The following is a 15565-nucleotide window of genomic DNA, read 5'->3' as shown; positions in this document are numbered from 1 at the left end:
TCCCACCTGACCTGCTCTCACTGACTCCGCCCACTCGCCCATGTGTTTTGTTTTCCAGTAAAAGTCTGAAGCACATTTTACTAAAATCACAGAAACAAATAAAGACGGAAGTTTCGGGGAAACCTGAGCACGACTGTGACACACACACACACACACACACACACACACACACACACACACACACACACACACTGAGCACCTGTGGGTGTCCGAGTCAGCTGATCTCACAGATCAACAACAGTTTCACTCAGCTGCACTGAGCATGCTCAGTACTACGAGCATCAGTACATTGTAGTACAAGTAATAGTTTGACTACTATGCAGTAGCATCAGTAGTGTATCAGTACTCTGATGGCGGTGTGTGTCGGCGGCCTCGGCGTGACTGACAGCCATTGACGTCTCTGTCAGCTCGCTGCCGTCTCCTCCCGTGTGAGAGCAGTAATCACAGTTTAGGACGCCTTCATGTTAAAATATCTCCGTTTACCTCTGAAGTCGAGATTGAAACCTCACTCAGACGCTCGCCGCCGTTTCAAAGCGGTGATTTGGGTAAATGACTATAATTAATCCTCCGCCGCGGCGGTTTGAGGCCCCGCGGGGCCGGGCGTGCCGTTTGATTGACAGCTCTATTTTTAAGCCTTCCTGCTGACAACAGGACGTGGAGCAGGAGGGAACGGGGACGTTTGATGGATGATGGACAGTTTGTCCTCATTTCCTCTTCCTCCTGCCATGAAGTCCACCTGACGGCACTGATTGGAGGAAAGTTTCTCCTTGAGAATCTGGACCAGGTTCTGGAGCTGAGCGGGGAAGTTATTGAAACCATTCTGACGGCAGAGCCACGAGGATGCTGCGAGCGATGGAGCTGGAGATGGTCCGCTGTGGCGGACCCTGAAGGAAAGAATAGAATCTCTGAGTAGTGTTGCTGGAGGAGGCCGGAGCTGCACTCCCTGCAGGCTCACCTGCAGTGTGACTTGGAGGCTCAAACCACACCTGCTGCACCGCCCGCCCGACCCTCCAGTGTTCTCGCTGACAGCAGGATGTTCCTCCCTCTGATTGACTCCCTGAAATAGTTTAAGGATATAAATGTTTATAATAACATCCAAAGTATGTCAGTGTTTTTTACACGCAGGCAGTCTCCCTTATTACTAGAGTGTGTATCCGGAATGAGATGACGCTACTGCGCATGTCCACGCAATCAGCTGCTGAGCAGAGAAGGCGGGGTTTGTGACATAGCAGGAAGCATTAATCACGCGTGTCTGTACGTGTGGAGAGTTTCACAGTGAGTATTTATTTGTCTCGTTTTCCTCTTTTTAATTTTTTTCTTTTAATCTGAAAGGTCTTCGCAGACCGGAAGTTTCTGTTAGCATCAGGTCAACGGTAGCAGCCGCGCGCTCTCGTGTCGAACTTTAAACACGCCGCTCTGTGGTGGGTTAAGCTCCTCGTGGGCCTAATTCACAGCTGTTTTACACGTGACTGAAGGTAAACTGCTGCGCAGCTGAACCAATAAGAGAAGCTCTTCTTCAAACTGTTTGTGAATGGAGTTTGGTGTGAGAGTGACTCACAGCTCTGTGTTTACCTGTAGTTTGTGGACACACGCACACCTCTGATGATGTCATCTTCCGATGAACAGTTGTGTCGGAACAGCTCCAGCGACATGACGTCATCACCGCCATCCCACAAACGGAAACGTCAGAAGGCTCAGCAGCCATGGGTGAGCTCTCTCTCTCAGTGCGTTCATTTGATGTTTCTGTGACTTTGAGGTGCCGCAGAAAGCAGAGAAGAGGAGGAGCTCCTTCATACTGCAGGTGGCAGCAAAGGAGGAGGAGCCTGCAGGTGCAGATCCAGGTTTCCTCTGTTAGCCGGCTCAGTAAATCCAAACCGCTGTCTCTGTTAAGCCCTTCAGCTTTCAGCCTGTTCACTCTTCTTCTGTATGAAAAGCATCAGCAGAGCTCCGCCCACTGTTATCAGAGGAACAGCTGATTCAGTGGTTAGTGACTGATTCATGTGGGCAACATTGTCTCACTGAGAGGCAGCAACACAATCAGAACGTGGATTTTAAACACAAACTCTGAACCAGGTGATGTGCTCAGAAGCCGTTACCATGGTGATCTAACAGGGGAAGCTGCCTTCATGTCATCATAGCTTGCTAACCTGCTAACCTCACTTCTTAGTTACAGCTTTCGCCCATGGCAACTGCAGAGAGCCACAGAATAAAGGCTGCAGTTCCCTTCATGACCACAGGGGTCACCATATGAACTGTCTTTATTTTTTAGGCTCCACCCAGTGACAGGACAGACGGGACCCCGAAGAAGAAGAAGAAGAAGGATGGAGCGAAGGAAACGGGACGTGGCGGCATCAAGACCTCCTCACTCTTCAAACATAACCCTGACATCCCAGACATCCACAGGTGCAGCTCCGCCTCCGATTGGCTCATTGAACCAGCTTCTCGGCTGGTTCTGATTGGCTCAGACTGCAGAACGTTCCGGAGTGATCAGTAATCAATAATTTGGAGTCTTCTTTCCTTCAGACCAGCCATCGCTCAGCTGAAGGAGAAGATTTTTACCTCCGACTCGTTTTCAGACCTCGACCTGCACCCTCACTTGGTAACACACACACACTTTCGTCTGTCTCACGTTCAGCATCGCTGCTTCATTGTCAGCTGCTCTGATTGGCTGTTTCTGTCTTCTAGGTGGCCACTCTGAACAAAGTCATGAATATTTCTACACTCACCAGGTTGGTTTTTACACACACACACCTGACTGTGACCTGATCAACGTATAAACTCTACAAAGGGACATTGCAATGTTGTTGTTTTGTTTGTTTTTTAAAATACTTACTCAGTGTACAGAAGCAGACGATCCCAGCTCTCCTGGCGGGACGCGATGCTGTGGTCCGCTCTCAGACAGGATCAGGTGAGTCACCTGTCGTACCTGATACAGCAGGTCTCTGTGGGTCGATCAGTCACACTGAGGTGTTCTCAGGTGAGAGGGTCTCCTTCTGGGTGGACATAAAACACGTCACCTGACTCAGGAGGTGTCCAGGTGACCTCCTGAGTCAGGTGAGTCAGGGCTTGTTAATGTGTGTGTCTGCGGGCCTTTTGTGGGTGTTTATCGTACGTGCATATCGATGCAGCCCAGTTTAGTTCCTGCAGCGTCGTGTTGTTTTTGAAGGTCACATGTTCAAACATGAACGTACAGGATCAGAACTACTCTCTGTAACGAGGAAGAAGGTTTGTATTAGATTGCACTGTGAGGAAAGTCATTTAGCAACATGTCCTAATGAAAGCCACCCAAACGTGTCTGCAGGTAAAACTCTGTCCTACGCCGTCCCGCTGGTCCAGAGTCTTCAGTCGATTCAGCCGAAGGTCAGCAGGTCAGATGGTCCTCTGGCTCTCATCATCGTCCCCACCAGAGAGGTTCGGTCAGATTAGCACGTTTCACTGTAGTGTCATCCGTGACTTCCTGTTCACACGCTGAAGGTTGGCTCTTCTGTTTGTCAGCTCGCCCAGCAGACCTTCCAGACCTTCCAGAAGCTTCTGAAGGTAACACAGTATTCACAGCTGTTGTTTCATATTGTACTCTATGGTTAAAGTCCCTAAAGCAGATGGAGGCGCTCATTCTAAACGAGTTGTTACCTCTGTCACATGGACACGCTCCGGTCCCACCACAGACACGACAAACCCACCAAACACAGTCAAACGTTAGAATGCGGCACAACGTCAGAGACCAAAGTAATGAAGGAAGTGTGCAGCGTAGCTTACCACCCTGCAACGGCCGACATGTGGACGAGCCAAGCAAAGTGTGCTTAGCGCTGCAGTCGATGTTCGCACAGCGGTGGGTTTCCTGACGTCCACACGGGAGCAGGAATGACAGCCGGACGCCTCGGGAAGTGCTCGCGTCACTGCGTGGGGTCAGCCAGTGAGTGTCACTGTGGGCCACGTTCATTTTGTAAGAATGAAATAGTGCTTAGGATGTGGTGATTATGGAAATCCTTCACTGCATTTACAGAAAATGCATCAGCATAGTCGTGCAGAGAATATGGCAGCACAGATCCACAAGCAGGGCTGGGTCCCAGTATAGACCCCCGAGGGGCGGCTGTCCCACCAACCCAGCACAAAGTCCAAATATTCACCACAATCAGTGGCTCTGAAAATTCACTAATCACTTCACGGCCCCAGCTCTGCGTTTTTCAGAGGTGTGTGCTTGCTGTGGTTTGTAGCACCAACAACTTCCTGCTTCGCATGTGGATATAGAAATCAGCAGCTGACAGAGAAACGAGAGCTTTGCATGAGTCGCTCTCAGGTGTGTCTCTCTCTTTGCAGCCGTTTACCTGGATCGTCCCAGGTGTCCTGATGGGAGGAGAGAAGAGGAAAGCGGAGAAGGCCAGGTGTGATCACAAAGCACGTTCGTTCGTCAGCTCTGGAAAAAGAGCAAAGCTGTGTGGCGCTCAGCAGAGCTCAGATCCAGGCTTTTAGAGATGTGAAGCCGCTGGAGTCTGTTCTCAGCTGCTCTGTGGCGTCTGAAGCGATGCTGTCGTAACAATATTATTCTGTCTTCAGGATCCGTAAAGGAATCAACATCCTGGTTTCGACTCCTGGACGTCTGGTGGACCATATCAAAAACACCCTGAGCATCGCCTTCAGCGCCGTCCGCTGGCTGGTCCTGGACGAGGCCGATCGGTAACTCTTAGGCGTAGTTGACTCCGATTCCCTTTGATCGACGCCCTCCTGCAGCGTGGACTTAATTTTATGTCCATGTGTGCGTTCAGGACGTTGGACCTCGGCTTTGAGAAGGACCTGACGGTCATATTAAACAGCCTGAACTCTGCGGGACCAGCCCGACAGAACGTGCTGCTCTCTGCGACGCTCACAAATGGCAAGTCCACCGCTGTGCTGCCCCTCCTGTAGTTCCTCCGTCGGCCCGTAGAGGGCAGTATAACAGCCTCTGTGTGTTTCAGGTGTGACGCGGTTAGCAGACGTGTGTTTAAACGACCCGGTCAGCATCCACGTGTCTGGCGCTCCCTGCTCTGACCTCACCACCACCTCCGCTGTAACATGTGACCCCGAAGGAGCCAGCCAATCAGAGAGCTTTGCTGTGCCTGAGGCTCTGAAGCAGTTTGTGGTGGTGGTTCCCAGTAAGGTCAGACTGGTCTGCCTGGCTGCTTTCATACTGGACAAATGCAAGGTGAACAGTCCGGAAGTGGTCATAACGATAAGTACAAGGCAGGAAGGAAAAAAGGAAAGCTAAAATCTGATTGGTCCTCGATGTTTTCCTTTCAGTTTTCTCAGAACGACAAACTCATCGTCTTCATCTCGAGCTGCGAGGCCGTCGAGTTCCTTCACTCTCTCTTCACCGCTGTGCTCTCCAGGCCCTCAGCCAATCGCAAACCTCCGCTGAGGTTCCTGCGTCTCCATGGCAACATGAAGCAGGAGGTAATGCTGCCGTTTTGCCGCCGTTTCTGCTGCTGTCCGCCTCTCAGTGTTAAATGCGTGTTTGTTTTCCCCACCAGGACCGCACGGAGGCCTTCCAGCAGTTTTCGGCGTCACAGTCGGGAGTGCTGCTCTGTACGGTCGGTATCCTTTAACCTGCAGTGTGCGCTGTGACCACCAGGGGGCAGACTGTATTTTAAACGCAACACATGACTGTACATATATGTAATACATATGTAAGTCGTGTCCAAATTCCAGGGCTGCATCCTCCTGAGGACCCGGCCTTCGCGGTCTACGTGGGCCGGGTCCTCAGAAGGGTCGGGCAGGCCGGAAGTAAACGGCTGTGAAATGGGACGGTCCAGCCTTCAGATCTGCGTCACCGCTGTCTCGTGGAGTTTTTAATAAACTCGGCCGTCTGCTCCTTGCTGTCTAAAATATAACAGGACACTGGAGGAAACTCTCGACCATCTCACACTTCTGCTTAATCAGCCGTGTGAAAACCAAGGAGGAACCCACCCGATAAATAAAGTTTTATCTAATCTAATAACTTTAATCTCAGCCAAACCGATTTACTCACGAACAAACAAAACACTGAAAAAAGCCCAACAATAACATTTTTAGGTTGTATAAGTGACTCCTATATCACGTTTAACCCGAGTAGCGAAGGTGATCTGAACATGATGTGCCGGGAGTTGTGCCGTTCTCGGCCGCATCAGTGACCCTCGAGCTCCCGGCTCGCTGTCGAGCTGGTGGGTAGCAGACGTCTCCGAAAACGTCGAAGCACTTTTGCAAATATGCGATATCTTGATAAACCGAGCAGATATTTGATGTTTACACAGCTACTTTCTTGCCTGAAAATATGTTAAACGTTTATTTTGTGACCCAGAAAGATTAGTAAGAGTAATTTTAAAACTTAGTAGCAGCCGCCATTGTTGGACACACCCGACCCATCCTTCAAATTCGGGGAAAAGGAGGACGCATTTGTCGGCTGCATTCAGAGGAGTCTACGAATTTGGACGGCCTTCGGCGCGTCGCTGTGACGGGAGGAAGCAGCCCATGAATTTGGACACGACCGTAAACTTCCTTTGTGTGCTCTTTGTTTCAGGACGTGGCAGCCAGGGGCTTGGACCTGCCCCAGGTCACCTGGATTATTCAGGTGACTTTATGTTATCGAATGAATCAGAAGGATGCAGCGAGTGATTTATTTTGTCTGAAAAGGATGGCATGAGTGAGAGTCACGACTGGAAGAGTTATGGTTGGGTAGCAGGGCTTGTGATTCCAGATGATGAGCCTTTATTAATAATTTGTGATGATGGGTTTGTGGATGTAGCCAATCTGGTGGCAGCTCTGCAGTGAGGTCATGTGTGGGGCGGATACCTGTCGTTTGAATCGTTTGTCAGCAGAAGACGGGGTCTGTAAACAAGTACGCTAACCCAGGTTTCCTGGTCTGTACGAGTCTGATGATGAGTCATTGGCTTATATAAGCACTGCAGTTCCTGTAATGTCCACTAGGGGCTTTATGCAGAAATAATTTTGAAGTAATTGCTCAGAGGTGTCGCAAAGGGGAGGAGGAAGCGTGCAGAATAAACGGGCTCAGATCGTAAGCACCTACATAATGTATCTAGCCAATCAGCGAGCAGGACATGACTGATAACCTTTTTGGTTTTTCCCAGTACACTCCTCCCACCGCAGCGGCCGAGTACGTTCACCGCGTCGGACGTACAGCTCGGATTGGAGCGCGAGGAAGCAGCCTCCTCTTCCTCACCCCCGCTGAGACCGCCTTCATCACTGAGCTGGCCAATCACAACATCAGGTTTGCTGACATGCAGTGTCATGCTGGGTGGCACTTGTGCTGGTTTTAACCATGTGGGTGGGGCTTACTGTGTTTCAGCCTATCAGAGATGAAGCTGCAGGACATCCTGTCCAGTCTGATGTTCGATGATGTCTACAAGGGGCGGGGCAAGTACCATAGCAAGGTAGGTCACTTCCGAAAACTTCTGTCAGGTGGCTGCGGGTGAGGCTGGTGATCAGATGTGATTGGCTGAGACACTAAATGTTTTTGTTTTTTTTTTTTTATTTCTGCCATTTTTTTATCTTGAGCAATTCAAGCTCCGCCTCCTAGTAAACTCTGGTAACTTGTAATAGCTGAATAGCACCAGCAGGCGGCGCCTCCTTTGACGTTTTTGAATGTAGGCTCCCATCATGGACTCCATCAGCTCTGATGCTGTTAGCGCGCTGCAGGGCATGCTGAGTGACGCAGCGGCTACGATCTCCACCTGAGACCTGCTTCAGAAGCTGGTCGCCCATAACAACCAGTCCGAGCCGATACCAGCCCATTCCAGCCGGTATCGGCTTAGCGACTGGTGCCGCAGCTTTGTGAGGCGAGCGTGAGCAGGAGGTCACCGCTTGTGCTTAAAGAACAAGGTGTGTTTAGCGGCGAGCAGATCATGCCCTGATGACGAGGAGGCGCCAGCCTGCTCGTTAGTCTCCAGACACAGGAAGCGTGTCGTTTCTGCCTGGAGCCCGCCTGCGGGGGCGGCCGGGCCATCCCCCTGTGTGTGTCGCTGTGTTTTTAATGAGGCTCTTGTAGTATTTTTAAAAAGCTTTAAGACTCTGAGAGAGTGAGACCCCGGCCCAGACCGCCTGCTGTGCGCCGCTTTAAAGTCGCTCCTGTCAGCCAGTCAAAAGCGCCGTGGTGACGGCGTGTGTGAAGCAGGTTCAGCCTCTGATGTTTCCGCTTCCATGACGCGTGACCTGCCACGACCTGATGCTTGTGTCGTCACGCTGTAGCTGTCAGAACAGATTTCAGCTCCTCTCTCTCCACGTCGACCTTTATTTAAACATCTGTTGAGCAGACATCAGGTGGTACGTGGGCGCGTCTCGCACGCTGCCGTGGGGACGATGTTCGTGCTGATGCGGGAGCAGAGCTGCTGAATCAAACACAGTCTGAAAATTCTGGATTCTTCCCTGTCGGAGTAAACAGGAATAAATCAGTGTGGGGCGTGAGCGCTCGCACGTTCGACCCGCAGCAGCTAAAAATAATCATTTGTGTTTGCACAGCTCACACGTGCTCAGCAGCGCTGTGACGAGCAGGTTTGCACCTTACAGTAGCCCCTCCCACGACCCCAGTCTGAAGTCCTCACCTTTAACACGGGTCAGAGCAATGAGTGACATCACAGACCACGCAGCCCAGCGGGGGGCGCTGCACCACGCTGGTCACATGTGGTGCTTTAGTAAACCGTTCCAGCGCTGAGGCGAGGGAGCTCGAGGCGCAGACGGCAGATTTCCGGAGCACGGCTGAGTCTGACGTGTTTTTTTTTTTTCTTTCTTCTTCTTCCTGTCAGAGTTCGTCCAAAGCTCTGGAGCAGGAAGTCCGCGAGCGAGCGACCGTCCTTCAGACTGAGTTTGAGAACTTTGTCCACGCGGACGCTCGGTCGCTACAGGCTGCCAAGAAAGGTAACGACGCCGAGAACGTGACGAGAGTGAGGAGAATGTGCTGCTGTTTTATTGGCTGACCTGTCACTGTGATGTCAACAGCACTGCAGTCCTTCCTGCGAGCGTACACCACCTACCCTGCTCACCTCAAACACATCTTCCACATCCGCTCGCTCCACCTGGGCCACGCCGCCAAGAGCTTTGGCCTCAGAGACGCTCCGCAGGGTCTGACTGCCGCCGCCGGTCCCGGGGCCTCCGGGAGCCACAGGAAGAACCAGAACCAGGCCCGGAAGCAGACCGGGAGTCCGGCCAAGAACCAGAACCAGAAGAAGCTGACTGGAAAGAAGAGGTGAGTGAGGACTGTGCAGCCGAGGGTTCTAACCTTAATTTAAACACACAGAGTCGGGATGGACCCGCTGCACACCTGGACCAGCAGGTGTGACTGTTTGAAGTGATGCAGTCACCAGCTGAGCGCACGCTCACCTCCACCACTCCATCGCTGAAGCAAACGTTTGCTCAACGCCTTCTAGACGAGAACACAGACACACAGCGTGTCAGGATGTCAAAGGGCGTATCAGCCCAGAAGCTGTGAGGCCGTTTGTCAGCACACGGCCCCGACGCGCTTCGTGTAAGCGAAGGAAGCACGAACGCCTTCAAACACAAAGATGGAGACAGTAAAAGCGCTCAGGCGAGGCCTCGACGCAGCACGGTGTGTGTGTGTGTGTGTGTGTGCGTGTGTGTGCGTGCGTGCGTGCGTGTGTGTGTGTGTGTGTGTGTGTGTGTGTGCGTGTGTGTGCGTGCGTGCGTGCGTGCGTGCGTGCGTGCGTGCGTGCGTGTGTGTGTGTGTGTGCGTGTGTGTGTGTGTTTGCTCGTGCTCATTGGTCCTGCTGTGATGACTGCCACAAACACACACGCTTGTACATAATCAAAGTGGGTCCCCTCAGTCACACATGGCGTTTACACGCCGTCCACTCAGGAGTGTGTGTGTGTGCGTGTGACATGTATAAAGAAGCTGATTATAAAACTAATACTGTTCTTGTTGTCATGACGACGAGCTGATGGCGCCCTTCTTCCTCTCTGTGTCTCAGGTTTGGTCAGAGGGAGGTCCGGCTGATCTGCTCAGAGTTCTCCAGCGGGCTGGAGAGTAGAGACGCCAAGAAGAAGGAGGAGGAGGAGGAGTGATGAAGAAGAGTCTGATGTTGAGCAGTTGAGGCGATGGTCAATATATGAAAGATGTGATTGATGCTGACGTGTGAGCGAGCTCCTCCTCCTGCCTTGGCTGGTTGGCCGGTGCACTCGTCGGTCTGTGACGAGATTTTTGAGTTTCAGACGGTCGCAGAATAACGACCATCGGACCGCTCCACCCTCACCACTTCACGCACGTTTCTGTCGCTCCAAGCTGCGAGTTTGAAACCCGAGTGCTGCTCGTGGACACGCCCCCGACTCCCCGCCCTGTTCCTGACTGTGCACCTGTGTCATTTGTCCTTAGGGGCCACCGTACTGCATCCCCAACATGAACCCGTGCTAATAAAAGCAGATGTTTGTGTGCAGATGTTTGTGTGCAGATGTGTTCTTCCAGCTGTTTTCACTTTTGAAGCAAAGCAGACGAGATCCTCGTGACAACGCTTCAGTGTTCACGGGGGGGGGGGCTCTATTGTATTGAGGTTTAAATTTTGCTCTTGACCAAATATGGTTACTTCCTGGAACAAAGCCAGTTCAGCCTTAGAGGTGGGGCGAGGAGCTCAGAGGAGAGCCGCTCATAGGTGCAGCTGGGAGGAGGAGGATGGGGAGGTGCGTCCCAGTCGGAACCAGCAGAGTGCCGCCTGCTCACCAGACAGAGTTGCTGTAAACCAAGCCTGGGAACCAATCAGAGCCATCGCTTTCACTTTGAATCAAAGGAAAACAACAATGAGAATCTTTATTTTCTTTATTGAAAATGTAAAAACCGAAGTCAGAGCTACAGAAACGCACAGAGAAGTTCGTGGCTCGACCACGGCTCTACACTCCTGCCTGGACTCGCTGTCCAGACGTGAACGTCACTGTTGTTTCCTTGCTTGAGCCCCGCCTCCTGAGCCCCGGCACCGCCACAGCAGTTTGTTCCTGAGGGAACCAGTCCTAGTCAGTGGGGAAGGGGCTGAGTGTGGGTGAGAATGTGGGGTAGCAGAGGCGGGGCTGGGTGGTGTTGGTGGGCGTGGCTTCGATACAGGTATAGGTTCATTGTGGGCGGGGCAGGAGGGTACAGGTAGTGCGTGGGCAGGAACATCCTGCCGGCCTCGGCCAGCAGCTCCAAGCCGGCGGCAGACTGACGCTTCCACTTGGTCCTGCCGGGAAAAACAAAGCGCACGTTACTCACCGCAAACACACCTTACCCCAGTCTGCTGTCACGTGACTGGACCTGAACCAATCAGCACGTGTCAGCACATGTGCAGTAAAATTCCCTCCATCCGGAGCACACGTGAGTCTACATGATCGTAAAGACTGCAGCAGACATGAGGCGACCCGATTGGATCAGAACCTGCAGACAGGAAGCAGATGTTCCTCCAGCTGTGTAACAGGCTTTAACGCCCAGAACACATCAGCCTCTGCTGAAACTTCTGTCTTCCTTCAAGACAGCTGTCATCTGATTGGCTGCCCCTCACTAACAGAACAGTGGGCAGGGTATCTGCCCCCTCTATGACATCACAAAGATTGGAGCGTAGAAAAAAACTATGACAAACTGAGTGTTTGGAGCAGACTGAGGCTGCGGAGCTTTTCGCTCACAGGGTCACCGCGGCGTTCGTCCTTGAGATGATCACAGTCCGCGCTCACATCGCGGTCATGTGATCAGGTTCAAATTTCATGTCAGTAAACTTTAAAGAGTTTTTTAATAAAGAAGAAAACAAAATAATGACCAACCACGAGTCCAGGACCGGGACGACCAATAATCTGCTTGATGTTGTGGTACCAGGTGTGTGTTTACCTGCGGTTCTGGTACCAGGTCTTGACCTGCATGTCGCTGAGCTGCAGCGAAGCCGCCAGCTCCATGCGCTCCTGGACGCTCAGATATTTCTGTTTCTGGAAGCTTCTCTCGAGCCTCGCCAGCTGCTGGTCGCTGAACGCCGTCCGTGCCTTACGAGGTTTCTTGAGGCGTGACGTCACCGAGTCGGAGCCGGCGCTCTGCACTGAGGTAGGAATGACGTCACATTAGTCCTGTAAGCTGATTGGTCGGCGACAGAAAAACCAGGTACAGCTCATTCATGATAGTCATTTATTATGATTCAGCTTCTGTTTTAAAAGCCGAGGTTCAGCAGATGAAAGTGATCAATAAAAAAGCGAACATTGATTGACAGCATTTATCAGATTGTTGCGTTGTTCTTACCCGAGGGACGACCACAGTCTGTGTCTGTGGTGTGAAACTGATCCAAGTATCAGACGTGAGGCTGCAGAGTGAACCGACCCCGGCCTGCTGTTCGTTAAACGATTCCAATCATGGTTTTATCTCCGTCACAGCTGTCAGATTAAAAGTGTTTTGAATCACGTGATCACATGTGCTCGCGTTCGCGTGCCAAGTTTAATGAAACCGCCACGATATGATTTTGAGTTTTACAAAAAAAGATGAACTGAAATGACGATAATGTGGTCAGAGAATCATTTGTACTGAGGTAAGCGTCACAGCTTTAATGATGAACCACGGTGATGACGGCCGTTAGTCATAGTCAGCAGGTTTGAGCTGCTTCAACGTTTAAAGCTAAATATGAACAAATACAATGTTTTAAGTTAAATGACTTTAGCGGTGCTTTCATGTGACCCACACCCACGGGAGCTCTGCTGTGATTAGCAGCTGAACAAAAACCCTGAAAATACACAATAATAACACAAAACAACGAAGCCGCGTTTCAAACTGTGCAGCAAAGACAAAAATATGAACCATCCGCAGGTCTGATGGCTGCGCCAGCGGCAGCTCACTGCGACCGGAGCCGGTTAAAGGTTTCAAGGTTCAGAAGCCGTGACGGAGATTCCTGCGTGATCAGTGTTTTTACTCGGTGCTGATGAAGCTGTGTTTCTCTGTATGGGTCACAAAAACAAACAAACAAACAACAACAACTCTGGTGACATTTCCCGAGTTTCATTATTATAAAATCTGACCAATAAGCTTCAATAACCTGGATTTAACTTTTATTTTGGAAAACTGCTCAGGTCTGCTGTATCCTCTCTGATTAAACATCGTGCATGAGCTGTACCTGAGTACAAACACAGAGCAGGGATGTAAAGTAGTGCACAGCTGCTTTTTTAACTTCACGTGATTCCTGCAGGATCACCCGTGACTCCATCAGTCACGGTTTCAACTGAGTGAAAGAAAGAAGCGCAGGTCCTCTAAAATAAAAGACCCAGAGTCAGCGGGCAGGAGGCTGCTTTGTTTTCCACCCCGATCACCGATTAGAAGTTATGATAAAGACTCTTTAAGATTATGAATTTCATTTCTGTCTCAAAATGAGAAAAACACGTAACGCAGAAACTTTATTTTCGCTTTAAAACAGTTCGACTAACAAGTAAATGAACGCTCAGATTGATTTCTCTCAATTAAAACACAAAAGGTTTGTAATAACGAGACTGTTTCTCTGTTTCACTGACTTTATTCATCTGGTTTTTATTTCTGTCCACGAGTGAAAAATATCTTTGGTTTCTTGGTCGTTGAAAGAAGAAAATAACCTTCTGATGTTTTTAATGAAAATAAAATCCGCGTGATTCTCATTTTTATTTTGATTGAAACTTTACTTTCTCCTTCTTTAAACTCTTTTCTCTGTTTTTACCTGTTTCGCTGTCTGAAGATGAGCTGCTGAGACTTTTATCCTGGAAATCTTCATCCTGTCCGGACCGGAATGGCTCGGCTTCCGGCCCGGGTTGTCCCGGTTCAGAGTAGACCTGTCCCGGGTGAGAGTCCGCTAAAATGTCCCGGATTAGGAAGGAGGAGCAGGCGGAGCGCAGCTGAAGCGGTGCGGGCAGCAGCGGAGGCTCCAGCCGGGGAGCAGGCTCCCTCCACGGGGATGAAGGCGCCGAGCAGCCGCTGCTGTTCCCTGGGCTGAGCTCCGGAGGGTCTGCCCGGGGCAGGAGCGCCCCGAGCGAGAGCAGAGAGTCGATCCGGAACCCGGAGCAGCCGGAGGCGGACACCTCCATCTCCGCCCGGACTCAGGTGAGTCTGACCAAGCAGGTGTGGAGCCACAGCAGCCGGAAACGCGTTAGTTTGACTCTGACGTCATTTTCATGTAAAAAAAAAAAAAAACAGGTTTAAAATAAAGCTATCAGAGTAATCAGAGTATTGATCCGAGGGAAACTGATCAGCAGCTGATCTCAGCGCCAAGACAGTTACACTCTTCCTCCTCCCCCTTCTGTCCTCCTCTTCCTCCTCCTCTTCTTCCTACTCCTGTCCTCCTCCCCCTTCTGTCCTCTTCCTCCCCCACCTCCTCCTGTCCTCTTCCCCCTTCTGTCCTCCTCTTCCTCCTCCTGTCCTCTTCCCCCTTCTGTCCTCCTCTTCCTCCTCCTGTCCTCCTCTTCCTCCTCCTGTCCTCTTCCCCCTTCTGTCCTCCTCTTCCTCCTCCTGTCCTCTTCCTCCCCCACCTCCTCCTGTCCTCCTCTTCCTCCTCCTCTTCTTCCTACTCCTGTCCTCCTCCCCCTTCTGCCCTCCTCTTCCTCCTCCTCTTCTTCCTACTCCTGTCCTCCTCCTCCTCCCCCTTCTGTCCTCCTCTTCCTCCTCCTCCCCCTTCTGCCCTCCTCTTCCTCCTCCACCTCCTTCTGTCCTCCTCTTCCTCCTCCTCCTGTCCTCCTCCCCCTTCTGCCCTCCTCTTCCTCCTCCACCTCCTTCTGTCCTCCTCTTCCTCCTCCTCCTGTCCTCCTCCCCCTTCTGCCCTCCTCTTCCTCCTCCACCTCCTTCTGCCCTCCTCTTCCTCCTCCTCTTCTTCCTACTCCTGTCCTCCTCCCCCTTCTGCCCTCCTCTTCCTCCTCCACCTCCTTCTGCCCTCCTCTTCCTCCTCCTCTTCTTCCTACTCCTGTCCTCCTCCCCCTTCTGCCCTCCTCTTCCTCCTCCACCCCCTTCTGCCCTCCTCTTCCTCCTCCACCTCCTTCTGTCCTCCTCTTCCTCCTCCACCTCCTCCTGTCCTCCTCCCCCTTCTGCCCTCCTCTTCCTCCTCCACCTCCTTCTGTCCTCCTCCCCCTTCTGTCCTCCTCTTCCTCCTCCACCTCCTTCTGTCCTCCTCTTCCTCCTCCACCTCCTCCTGTCCTCCTCCCCCTTCTGCCCTCCTCTTCCTCCTCCTCTTCTTCCTACTCCTGTCCTCCTCCCCCTTCTGCCCTCCTCTTCCTCCTCCACCTCCTTCTGTCCTCCTCTTCCTCCTCCTCTTCTTCCTACTCCTGTCCTCCTCCTCCTCCCCCTTCTGTCCTCTTCTTCCTCCTCCTCTTCTTCCTCCCCCTGTCCTCCTCCCCCTTCTGCCCTCCTCTTCCTCCTCCACCTCCTTCTGTCCTCCTCTTCCTCCTCCTCTTCTTCCTACTCCTGTCCTCCTCCTCCTCCCCCTTCTGTCCTCTTCTTCCTCCTCCTCTTCTTCCTCCCCCTGTCCTCCTCCCCCTTCTGCCCTCCTCTTCCTCCTCCACCTCCTTCTGTCCTCCTCTTCCTCCTCCTCTTCTTCCTCCCCCTGTCCTCCTCCCCCTTCTGCCCTCCTCTTCCTCCTCCACCTCCTTC

At 51.9% G+C, this 15565-nt stretch overlaps 3 protein-coding genes across 6 annotated transcripts in view; 1 reads left to right on the top strand and 2 right to left on the bottom strand.

The window, feature by feature from the left end:
• Positions 1-178: 178 nt before the first annotated feature.
• Positions 179-10409, top strand: ddx31 (DEAD (Asp-Glu-Ala-Asp) box polypeptide 31). 4 transcript variants are annotated; one of them, XM_082554209.1, is made up of 20 exons: positions 180-1275; positions 1627-1707; positions 2270-2403; positions 2524-2599; positions 2686-2729; positions 2838-2908; positions 3302-3411; positions 3496-3537; positions 4318-4382; positions 4555-4674; positions 4764-4870; positions 4953-5179; positions 5275-5427; positions 5505-5564; positions 6530-6580; positions 7098-7237; positions 7316-7400; positions 8769-8880; positions 8962-9208; positions 9948-10409. In XM_082554209.1, exons 2-20 carry the CDS (start codon positions 1651-1653, stop codon positions 10039-10041), a joined length of 1995 nt encoding a protein of 664 aa, XP_082410335.1. In that variant the 5' UTR covers positions 180-1275; positions 1627-1650; the 3' UTR covers positions 10042-10409. The 4 variants fall into 4 exon arrangements, with proteins under 4 accessions (XP_082410336.1, XP_082410335.1, XP_082410334.1 ...); XM_082554208.1 differs by having other exon boundaries at positions 1579-1707; XM_082554207.1 differs by having other exon boundaries at positions 180-1475; positions 1579-1707.
• Positions 10410-10768: 359 nt separating this feature from the next.
• On the bottom strand, positions 10769-14562 carry barhl1a (BarH-like homeobox 1a). Its single transcript, XM_082554238.1, has 4 exons — positions 14494-14562; positions 13650-14347; positions 11819-12020; positions 10769-11180 (listed from the first exon to the last, which is right to left on the bottom strand). The coding sequence occupies exons 2-4, from the start codon at positions 14011-14013 to the stop codon at positions 10979-10981; spliced, it is 768 nt and encodes a 255-aa protein (XP_082410364.1). The 5' UTR covers positions 14014-14347; positions 14494-14562; the 3' UTR covers positions 10769-10978.
• The window catches only part of cfap77 (cilia and flagella associated protein 77), a 12296-nt gene continuing 8669 nt past the window's right edge, over positions 11939-15565 (bottom strand). Inside the window, exons 9-10 of the transcript XR_014280064.1 lie at positions 12218-12348; positions 11939-12055 (exon numbers count right to left, since the gene is read on the bottom strand). The gene's annotated coding sequence lies outside the window, so the exon portion shown is untranslated. The remainder of the gene's footprint in view (positions 12056-12217; positions 12349-15565) is intronic.

This window comes from Aulonocara stuartgranti (assembly GCF_965226115.1).
Source record: "Aulonocara stuartgranti genome assembly, chromosome: 12".
Taxonomy (NCBI): domain Eukaryota; kingdom Metazoa; phylum Chordata; class Actinopteri; order Cichliformes; family Cichlidae; genus Aulonocara; species Aulonocara stuartgranti.
The sequence above is the reverse complement of the archived record's forward strand: the minus strand, read 5'-3'. Positions and strand labels throughout refer to the sequence as shown.

What these genes read in the sequence shown, in the direction of transcription:
- ddx31 (XM_082554208.1), top strand. Translation starts at nt 1,603, where the DNA reads ATGATGTCATCTTCCGATGAACAGTTGTGTCGGAACAGCTCCAGCGAC. An exon ending in GACATCCCAGACATCCACAG is followed by an intron (nt 2,404 to 2,523) that starts GTGCAGCTCCGC and finishes TCTTTCCTTCAG; the next exon opens with ACCAGCCATCGCTCAGCTGA. An exon ending in CTCTGCGACGCTCACAAATG is followed by an intron (nt 4,871 to 4,952) that starts GCAAGTCCACCG and finishes TGTGTGTTTCAG; the next exon opens with GTGTGACGCGGTTAGCAGAC.
- barhl1a (XM_082554238.1), bottom strand. Translation starts at nt 14,013, where the DNA reads ATGGAGGTGTCCGCCTCCGGCTGCTCCGGGTTCCGGATCGACTCTCTG. An exon ending in ATCTTCAGACAGCGAAACAG is followed by an intron (nt 12,021 to 13,649) that starts GTAAAAACAGAG and finishes TTCCTACCTCAG; the next exon opens with TGCAGAGCGCCGGCTCCGAC. An exon ending in ACCTGGTACCAGAACCGCAG is followed by an intron (nt 11,181 to 11,818) that starts GTAAACACACAC and finishes TTTTCCCGGCAG; the next exon opens with GACCAAGTGGAAGCGTCAGT.